Source organism: Kryptolebias marmoratus, linkage group LG17 (genome assembly GCF_001649575.2).
Source record: "Kryptolebias marmoratus isolate JLee-2015 linkage group LG17, ASM164957v2, whole genome shotgun sequence".
Taxonomy (NCBI): domain Eukaryota; kingdom Metazoa; phylum Chordata; class Actinopteri; order Cyprinodontiformes; family Rivulidae; genus Kryptolebias; species Kryptolebias marmoratus.
Genome location: NC_051446.1, coordinates 11,964,029 through 11,974,819, shown reverse-complemented (window position 1 = coordinate 11,974,819; position 10,791 = coordinate 11,964,029). Strand labels below are relative to the sequence as shown.

Here is a 10,791-nt window from a genome sequence, read left to right as displayed (position 1 = left end):
TCCGTCTGTCCATCCATCCATCCATCCATCCATCCGTCCGTCCGTCCGTCCGTCCGTCCGTCCGTCCATCCATCCATCCTCCATGAATCAGAGACAGAAACAGGAAAACTGGCGCAGATGTGCATCTGGGGACATGGGGGACAGAGTCGGTGCATCAAATTATGCGACTGGTCGCCACGTGTTGCTCAGGCCCGCATGGAGCCGGCTGGTTGTGACTGAGTGATGGATTCTGTTTGTTCTTCCTAAAGCGCTGTACAAGTGCAGGACATTTTTACCATCTTCTGGCTGCTTCCTTCATCTTCTCCCAGTGTGACACGCAGTCGTTTCTCTGCTTGTTTTCATCATCAAATGTAAAACATTCAGTGTCACTTCCGAGCAAGGCCTCAGTCAGAGCTCGACTGAATCTGCATGCAAACCACTTCACTTTCTGTTTTTTTTTTAGTGTCGGTACTTTTCTTTTTCACCTTGTGGCATTTGACGTTAATGTTTTATGCAGTAGTTTGCTCTGCAAGGATCGCAGCACCTTTTTTTTTTTTTTTTTTTTTGAGGTCGCTCATGTTCCTGTGTAAACAGCTTTGTCAGAAACGTGTGAAGTGAAGTGCAGTGGGTCGTGAGCCACATATCAGCCAACAGCCTGTGTGAGACGTTTAATCTCCTATCAAACGAGACTTCTGTTTAAAATAAAAAAACATGAATTTTTGTAAATTCAGCTGTACAGGAAGTGCGTTTGTGGGTCGTGGCTTTCTGCCTCCATGTTGCCGATGAAATCTTTCCACGCAGAGAAGCTCTTTTAAAGAGATGATTGTGCGCAGAGGGGAGCTAAACATGTCGGCCTGACCTCTGACCCTCTGTACCTCTGTTTATCTGCGGACGGTTAAGCAGCTTTTTTTTTTTTTAAATGCAGCTCCCTCATTTTAAGACATTTTCCCAGAAAAAAGAACAGAGACATCTATAAGCTCATGAGCTTGCCCACATACATTTAAAAAAAGGATTTTTAAAAAGCTGCGACTAACAATTACATGATTGATTGGAATAGGAAATGGAAAACGAATGATCTAATGTCCTCAAATCTGAATTGGCCCTAGGTTTGTTTGTTTGTCTTATTTGTGTCCTTGTGATGGACTGGAGACCTGTCCAGGGTGTCCTCACGACCTGCAAAGGAGAAGTGGCCAAAATAAATGGTTGGATGTACATGACCAGCTACTTTAGAGCCCCTTCTTTCCCCCTGTTAGCAGGACTGGGTTCTTGTTCATGTTCGTATTTTATTGTGCACATTTTTGGCATTTTAAAGGAACCTTTTGTTGACGCAACCAAATTTCACAAAGTCACAACTAGAAAATCAGAAATGAACATTTGGAAAAAACTAAATTATAACGAAAATAAAAACAATCAAATTTCCCCCAAAATACATGTTTTCCGTTTTGTAAAATATTGTTTTAATAAATATTGTATGTGCTTTTCTTTTACTTTAATTCATTGCATTCATTTTTTTCTCTTTTTTTGGGTCATTTCTTCTGCTGAAAATGTGTTTTCTGTTTTCAATTTTTTAACATAATTTAATGTTTTTTTTGGGTTGTGTTGAATTAATTTCGGGTACATTTTATCCTATTATTCCAGCATTTAGGCATGACAGTTTCCTTCATGATTCTTTGTCTTAGTGCCAGTACAGAAAGGTGAAAAGGTTAAAATGGGAGCCTAATTTGAAGCAACACGTTTTCGTTTTCATTTTGTTTCTCACGTGAGCAAGTTTACGTATGATGTGACACGTACAGTGTGCTTAAGGAGCTGTCTGTGTGTGTGTGTGTGTGGTCTGTGGGTGGATTGGATGCTTGCCAACACCCCCCTGCGCTCACATGAGTCGAGCAGTAACGGTGAGCATTGTAATGCCGTCATCTGTGTTAACAGGATGAAAGAGACACAACGACAAAAACTGGGTTCAGACAGACGGTTTCAGCTCGTCACGACCTCCGGCTTGTGTCTGGTTGTGGCTTTCGGAGCACATTCAGACAGATGAAGGAGCTCAGATCAAACAGTCAGCAGCAGCAAATGATTTTGTACGAGGATATGAAAAAAAAGAGAAAAGAGTGCGATACATAAAATCCAGAAAAGCCTCAGGAGTAAATTGAGGTCAGGAAAGAAGCCAAAAAAAAGGAGGTAATTGTTCCTTTGCTGTGTCTCTTGATGTAATTTTTCATTCCCCCCCAGGTTTGTTGTGGCAGATGTTTAATCATTCATTATTGTTTGTTTGTACAGACAGCAGCAGATTACAGAAACACACACACACACACACACACATATCCAACAGCAGAACGCTGCAAACAGAGAGGAAATGACCTGCTGTGTTATGACTCTGACATCTGGCAGAGACCCTGGATCATACGTAGTTCCTTTGTGGCGGGGGGCGGGGGTGNGGAGTGGAACACAGTTCACTTCTAATCTACGTGACCTACTCGTGTTTGTTGCGTCAGGGAAAAATGGCGACGTTTCGAGACTAATCTTTAGTCTGTGCTTTTAAAGAGACCCGAGGGAGCGCGTGTTCAGTTTTTATGTCCGATGAGAGGATTCAGGCCTTGCCCGCGCTACTTCAGATGTTTTCAAAAGCTGTCGTTTGCACCTCCCATCCATACACAAACAGATTTAATTTTTTTTTTTTTTTTCCGAGATTATTTCCACTGTGAGCTTTCTTTGTGTGGACTCGATAAACCGAGCTTTTCGATAAAATAATGACACCGCAACCTCTTTTGGGCACGCTCGCTTTTATTTTGTGCCCTAGAAACCAAAACAACAATGAAGCTTTTGCTGTGTTCAGTTTTTGTCAAGTTTTACGAGCTGTCTTGACAGACCTGAGCTAAACTTGAAAGCCTAAAATGGTTAAAAAAATAAACCGATCTCATTCTAAGTGGAAAATATTTCTTAAGAGAGCAATGGTTTACAGATCGTCTTGCAACAGGAGTCATTGGTGCACATATTCCTCATCGTAGTTCAGTAATTAAAATCTCCCATCCCATCCCAAATCAACTGATGATACTCAGACATGTATTGTACCAACAACATAAATCTCACAGACCAAACACTCCTAAACTGGGCAGTGATTCGCACCACAACACAAGACCTGTTTAGGTATGACTCGAGGATTCTGTAGACCTCATTCAGTTTGATGTTTCAGTAAATGCTCCAGAATAGGCTCAATACTTGGGGGCCCTAACGCAGAACCCAATGGAACAAAGCAATAGGTACTTTCAGACCACTGGGAACCAGTTCACAGCTCTTTTAACCGTTTGTTGTTGTTGTTTGTACCTGCGGTACTGTGGCGACTTGTAGTCCTCACAGATACATTCAGTTTTATTTACGCAGCACATTTAAGAACAACAATCTTGGCCTCCTTCACAAGGAGGTTACAAACAGTCAGGAAAACCATCAATAAAATATGTCCAAAAGACATCCAGAACAATAAAACACGCTAAAAGCAAAACTAAAACATTTGTTGTGTCTCTTTTAGCTTCTCCTACAGAGTAGATGCTTTCTTCCCATCAGGGACTCCCAAGTAATGTAAAAGAGTGCAATTGGTCCATACATAAATGGGCGTTGACTGGTTGAGCCAATAAAACACTTTTCCAGCACTGGCACTGTTAAAATCGTCTTTGCATCGCCAAAGTAGAAGCTGTCATCCGCTATGACGTGCACTTCTTTGAATGTGTGCAGCAAAAGAAACAGTAAGACTGATTTTGTCTTATGACTCTTGGCTCCTGTGAGCCCTTCTCCCGCACGTTTCTCCTGCTCTTCCAAAATCTGCTTTACAAAAAAAAAGACCCACAACACGTTACCCGTTAGTGTCGCCCTCTTCCTGCGAGACGTTGACGACACGCTTCCATCCAATCAGGACTCAATATGAGTCTCTCAGACCGAACAGCAGCGCAATGCCATGTAGCAGACAGCGCGGGGATTACAGCTCCTAATCCGCCTGTCATGAAAACCCAAATAGAAGAGAGAGAGAGAAAAAAAAGAGAGATCCTGATGGTGGAGCAGCGAGAAATGGCAGATGTCACAAAAAAAAAAAAACGAAATGAAAAAATGACGATAAGGATTTGGGAACACTGGAGCCTCAAAAACACGACACGGGGGTCGGAAGCAACCGCTGTCACGTGAGTCGGTTTCTGTCCCGTGTATCTGTGTGTGAGCAGTGTTTGTTGGTTGTAGTTCATGTTAATCCGGACACAAATACAGCGCGAGCATCACTACACGAGCAAAGGCCCTGAAGGTTTAAACAATTTTACTTTATCGGCTGGACGTCCTTTATTCACCATCTTTTAAGACTTGACAAAGTCCAGATTCTTAATACAAGATGACAAAATAAAGAAGAAATAAAGAAGTTTATATTGTGCTAGCAATCATTTTTAACACATATTGTGTAAATTACATGTAAACACTTGGAATACCAACAAAACAGTCATATTTTATGTTCATCATGTCATTCTAAGGTTTGTGCACAAGAATCCATTGATCTTTCCCTCCGTGATTCCACTACACAATCACCTCCTCCTAACAAATCTGTTGCATTCCTGTTTTTAGATTCTGACCTCGGGTTAGGTTTGTTCCTTTATGACTTCTTCAGGTGCCATACCTGCTTTGTAGCTGGACTCTTTTCTCAGCGGCAGTGCCTACTGTAGTAAGCTTCAAGTTCAGACACTTTGCAACAACTATGATATGTTGACATCCCAACTCACTCGTGCCATTACTAATGCCCAAGTGCGTTCTTGTGTTCTTTTAATTTTATAAATATCCATCCATCGTCTTTCCCACACAGAGCTGCTGCCCACCCAGTCGCCACAATAAAACATACAACCATTCGTATCTAGTAACAATTCAAGATTAACCTAACATGCATGTTTATTTTGTTCAAATACTACCAAAAAATAGGTTTAAACCACTTAAGCACAAGAAAAGACATTAAATGTAAATAAAAAGTGGATGTTTCCTGTAAATCTTTGCTGCAGCGTTGTGTGTGTGGGTCTACGCTGCAGCTTCTTGGGGTTTGGAAGCACTTCTCAGTTTGTCTCGAGTACCCAGAAGCCCCACAGCTGCTCGTGCTGGTTGTCTTTTTTTTCTTTTTGGTTGTTAAGAGTTGGCCGGAATCAGAGCAGTCTGAGTATCGACTCCAGCAGCGTGTGTGTGTGATGGAAGAGATTACTGTTTGGCTCATAGATTATTGGCAGGAGAAGAGAGCCTGTCGTTTCACTTCCAGCCAGGAAGTCACTGAATGATTCACAGCTGAGGGTCTTCGCTGGTAGCCTCTTATGCCTTCTCATTACACGCTCCAGTGTCCGGTTATTTGGGTGTTTAGTAATGGACTTGGCTCAAACGGTGTCTCCACAATGAAAAGAAACAGGAAATATACATTTTGACCGGCACCAAAGCTCCAGTGGCGCAACCGGTCAGCGCGCGGTACTTATAAGACAGTATCCAGCAGAGCAATGCCGAGGTTGTGAGTTCAAGCCTCACCTGGAGCAGAAACCTTTAATTGAAGAAATAAACCTTTTAAACTCATGTTCTGTAGCTATATATTGGTCATTTGTTTCTGTTTTTATTAGCTGTAAGCCGTAATCATCAAAATGAACAGAAATCTATCACTCTGTCTGTAATGATTCTATCTTATGCATGAAGTTCACTGTTTGAATTGAGTTACTGATATAAATGAACTTTTCAATGATCTTCTAATTTATTGAGATGTCCCTGTATGTTATCTGGCTGCAGTGCGTGCATAATGTTAATAGTCAGTATTTTTTTTTTTTTTCTGACAATATAGTCCAAATCTTCAGCACTGTATGCTCTTCATTAACACCGCTTACCAGTGTGCCACTGTTACGCAGCAGAAAATAGTTGGATTCTGCATTAACCTTTCAAATGACACATTATTTGACTTTGCAGGTGTTTTCTAATCCAAACTTTAAAAAAAAAAAAAACAGTATGTGTCATGGAAATGCACTCACCTTTGCTGTTAAGGTCACCTTCTAGGCTAATGGGATCCTGTACCCATTCAGAAAGAGCACTAGTGTGGGTCATGGGAATTATGCATTATCTGCTATTTCTGTGCACAATATTGTTCACAGAGAGCTGTAGACATGTTTGGAAATTACCCAAGCAGATGTCAGCCTCTGGGGCGAAGTGTAAAAACACAGTGAGAATTAGCACCTAAATACAGCTAACTAAAGACTGCAGACAGAAAGAAACATGTTTACAGTCAAGACTGTCCAGTAGCCATCTGGTAAAAGCTCTGCTAATGGAAGGATCAAAGCTAGAAACCAACTTGTGTACAAACAAAGCGGGACCAAGTCCACCAATCCGCTGGTCAGGTCATCCATCATAGCCAGTGGCCACGATCATCTTGCTGAGCCTGGGGTTGGATTTTCCAGTGGGACAAGTAGGTCGTAGTTTGGGAGTAAACGCTGATCATTCTGTGGGCATAAAGAGGAAGTTAAGTCAAAGTTGGGATAGTTCAGGCTAAGTTCAGATTTCCTAATTTCTATTGATGATGCTTAGAAAGCGAGCTCCAGTGGCGCAACCGGTCAGCGCGCGGTACTTATAAGACAGTAACCAGCTTAGTGATGCCGAGGTTGTGAGTTCGAGCCTCACCTGGAGCATCTTTTGGTTTTTACTCAAGATTGACCAGACAGCAGCATGGCTCTTTGAGCCTATGCTAAATTAGGACTGCATTTTGGTGAAGGCCCATTACTCTGATGCTGTCAGTTTCTATTGGAATATTTCTCTTAACCCTCCTAAAAGCCCTCGTAACTGAAGAGAGGAAGAGGAGCCCTTTTAACCTCGGGCCCATTTGAGCCGAAGACCACGGGAGGGTTAAAGGTTCAGTGTGCTCTACTTTGAGTATTACTGCAGCACCACGAATGTTGTACGAGGTAAAGTGCGCTTTAGGCTAATGTTTCAAGTAGCCTTGTGTTTGGTACCAGAGCGAAGAGTTCCTAAGAAGGTCGACTCAGCTTAAATATTGAAATGCATTTAAACTTTTTAAAAGGTGCATGATAAAAGGCGTTATTTGGAGTTCAGTTCTGCTGATCTTTCCTTGTTTGACTCAGTTGTTCAGCCAACCAGTACCATCCCAATCTGTGCAGCCATTGCTTTAGGTTAAATGATGAGTTGTTGCTAAGTAGGTTTATTTTGCCTAATATTAACAAATCACAGCCACAAGCAGGTATATATGAACCTAAAAACGCAAAGTTCTTCCTGGAGTTTCTTGGTTAAAATGCTTGAGTTTCTTTTCATATGTTCACAATGATGCACTTAATTGTTTTTAGAAACTTTGTGCTGGAAGCCATGTTCCTACTTCTTTTTTTGGTCTGGCTTTCAAAAACCAAAAAGGCCTCCAAATGAACCTCTTGCTTTTGGTTGTTTTTTCTTCTTCTTTTTATTCCAAATACCAAATCTTCAGCTCTTTGAATTATTAATGGAGGAGCCACTGAGAGGCTGAAGCCTTGTTGTTAATATGTGGCACCAAAAGGCAACAGAAACGTGTCACATTCGTCTCCAGTCCGTATCTGCAACAGACGACTGGCCGGACCCTAAACAGCCTGTCCAGTGTCAGCTACTTACCCAACGAATCTCGCCGTTTGAGAAATGCTTGCTCTCATGCATATGTTAGCGCGGCACTCATCTTTAACATCCTGCTCTGTGTTTTGCTGTCCAGCTGGCAGGTTTAGAAGGAGGCGCCGAGCATGGATGAGACTGGAAGCAGGACCAGCAGCCTGCAGAGGAAAAAACCGCCGTGGCTCAAACTGGACATCCCCACCATCCAGCTGACGCCGGACGACGCGCCGCCACCCAGCCAGGTGGGCTGCGCCGCTAAAGTACGAGCATGAATGGCAGAACTGTATCCATGTGAGGAGTTTCTATGAAAAAGCAGAGCTGTCGCTGATAGTTTTGTTGTGTCTGCGTGTGGGTTGCAGCCAGTGAAGCGCGTGCGCAGTGTCAGCATGCCGGGGGAGAATCCACAGACCCACACTTCTGCCTTGGAAACATCCAACAACTACCTCAAACCTCCGCCAGAGAGATTGCCGTTCATGCAGACTGTCAAGAGGTTAGACACACATCCCCACGAACGGAGACGTATTTGTAAATCTAGCTCTGCATTTTTCCATCCTTATTTTCTCCAGCTGCTAATTTTCCTTTCAATTCTGCATGCATGCTTACTAACTTACTAACTGTTTCAAACTTTCTTTTTGATCAGGCTCGAATAACCCAGCCGTTTCTTCTCTCTTGTCCTCACTCTCCTTCGACTCTGCCTTGTTTAACACCTCGTTTCCCCCTCCCCTGCCAACCCCTTACCCCAAAACGTGGACGTAGCGAGAAAAGAGTGCGCTTTGACCGCGTCAACACGGTTCCCCCAAAAGGCCAGAGGGGCCCTAGGAGGGCGTCCACCTGCCGCAGGAGGTCCTGCATCCCCAAATTACTGGCCAGGCGGCGATCGTCTATACCCAAACAGATCATCAGGTACAAGAGAGGTGGAAAGAAAAAAAAAACAGTGCTTTGGTCATAACCAGGGGTTGTCGTGGATGTTTTTGTCTCTCTTGATAGATTAAATGGATTTAAAGCAGTTTGTTTTGTGCGTGGTAGTACTCACTGAGCAAAATGTGATCAGATTTTAAGACTGTCCAAGAAAGAGCAAATACTACCTGATAACTGGTTGTCTTTATTGTTAATAGAAGGAACTTTGTACATTTTTTCCCCCCAGAAAATCTCAGTGCCACTTTTTAGCTCCCCAACAGCAGTGGTCAAGGCCAGCAAACATTAGCTCATTAGTCGACATCTGTAGCATTTTACTCATGTTTAGGCAACAAAAGTGGTGTGTTTTGGAAAACAGGATGATTTAGGGTTAAAAAATCAATATCATTGTACTGCAGAAAGCTCCTCTGTTTTCTTAGTTCTCAAGGGAGCACATCCCACAGCTGTGACATCATTGGGGTGGGGGGATAAAGTAACACTAAAGGGGTATTTTAAACATTAAAAATTGACCCTAGGTGTAGTTCAGCTGTGAGAACCGGTTGATTATTGGTCCTTCTGGTCAAAGATTTTATGGTGGTATCTCACTGCTGTGAGATTTCTCGGCGATTCAAAATTGTGAGAAAAAAATGCGAATGTTCCGATGCAGCCGTGTTTTGCACGCCCGGTCTTGGAAAATCACGTCCTTTTTTTTGTGTGTGTGTGTGTGTGTGCTCGGCTTGTGAAACTGCATTCTTGGCGGTGTACACTTTATGCCCACATCACACCCACCTCAGCTCGTTCTGTACACACCTTGGCAGCTGCCCCCATGTTTTTATGATTTAATCTTCTGGAGCACGCTTTTGAAACGACGATAGCCAGATTTTGGACTAGTGTTTCAGTAATTATTATTTGTCATCAGTGTAGGTTCTAGACCTGGACATGTTTCCAGTCCGATGAGAGGTACCCCGCAGGCGTCAAAATACAGCTTTTAATGATCTTGGGATGGGTTGGAGACGCCCAAGACACGATTCTGGTGGGTTGGAGACGCCTGCGATGAGTCCGCCTGCACGCATGGAAATTGAGAACCTGGCAAAAACATCTGTCATAAATGCTGTTTGTCAACTACAGTCCAGTAGGATGCCACCTTTAGTGCAGCTCCGGTGTTTCGAGGTAGCTGCCAGTTTTAGTTTTGGTTCCATTTGTTTTAAACTAGGATGTGTGCCACAACTAAGGCTGTGTGTTGCGCCATAAGGAGACCAGAAATGTAAAAAAAATCGCCTCAATAGTTCATAAAAACAAAACAAAACTGCAGAATAAATCACTTGTCAGATTATAAAATTTCGTCTAATCAGTTGCTTTTCCCCTTCAACACAGCAGAAAAAAACACCAATTTTAAACATTTAGTTTAGACATTTTACATTAAATAAAAGATCATCCTATGGAAAATCAGAAGAATGGATTGCTGCATCGCGGCAAGTGCCATCATTCAAAACAGGCCCATTTTTAATGAGTCGGAAGGTAACAATAAACACAGTGTCGGGAAAAAGCAAACCTCATTTTAGCATGTTTTTCCTCCTTGAAGTTTCCACCGAGGTTGCATTACTTTATAGATCTCCTTGTTTGTTCAAGCTGCAGTGTGTAACTTTGTCTATGACACGTGAAAAATGCTCTGAGTTCATCAAACTCAGTCCAGGTGGCACGCATGGTCTGAGGCAGACAAAATAATGCAATTACTCACAGATACGACGCACGTCTCTAAAGTCACATCAAAGCATGTTGAGTGGTGGTGAAATGGATGTAAATGTTTGAGCAAGGAGTCCAAACTAAGCGCTAAAATCAAGCGCTCTTACGCCTCAGCTCTCACATGTTTGCCACAAAATGATTGCCATTGAGAGCATATTTGCACGACTAATGAAGCTTTGCTGAAATGCATCCAACTCAAGAGAGTTCACAAGGTCAGTATGAATCTTTCCTGTTCAAAGTGCGTGTCTCCGGGTATCTGGGAGGACACCTTGTTGATTTGCAGGAAGATGAAAACACTTCATGAGTCACTACTCGTGTGAAGCAGCCGTTCATTTCGGCGGATCGGGCTGCAGATTTAAACGCCAAACGGTTTATTGTTTGGTCGCAGCGGCGGTGGTAATTACAGGCGTCGGGACTTTACAAGCCACTTCTTCCAGCAAGTGTTGACATAAGTGTTTGAAACTGAACGCGGAGTGCGAGCTTCGACGCACCGCTCCTCCGGCGCCTGCGTGCGGATGCGCCGATGTATCATGTCCCGGCATGTCTGCCCCCCCCCCC

General features: G+C 43.0%; 1 protein-coding gene and 2 non-coding genes across 9 annotated transcripts in view; all 3 read left to right on the top strand.

Annotated features, from left to right (window-relative positions):
- Positions 1-10,791, top strand: part of rhbdf1b (rhomboid 5 homolog 1b (Drosophila)) — a 36,104-nt gene that overhangs the window by 7,386 nt on the left and 17,927 nt on the right. For 3 of the 7 annotated variants that reach the window (XM_037980933.1, XM_037980934.1, XM_017418602.3), the window contains exons 2-4: positions 7,697-7,856; positions 7,956-8,086; positions 8,353-8,499. In XM_037980933.1, coding sequence (XP_037836861.1) covers positions 7,725-7,856; positions 7,956-8,086; positions 8,353-8,499 — 410 coding nt within the window. In that variant the 5' untranslated portion in view covers positions 7,697-7,724. Of the gene's footprint in view, positions 1-7,696; positions 7,857-7,955; positions 8,087-8,352; positions 8,500-10,791 lie in introns of those variants that run through there. The other 4 variants (XM_037980935.1, XM_025006453.2, XM_025006452.2 and 1 more) reach the window with 3 other exon arrangements.
- Positions 5,414-5,507, top strand: trnai-uau. Its single transcript has 2 exons — positions 5,414-5,451; positions 5,472-5,507. It is a non-coding gene; the product is annotated as a tRNA-Ile (tRNA).
- On the top strand, positions 6,545-6,638 carry trnai-uau. The gene is made up of 2 exons: positions 6,545-6,582; positions 6,603-6,638. It is a non-coding gene; the product is annotated as a tRNA-Ile (tRNA).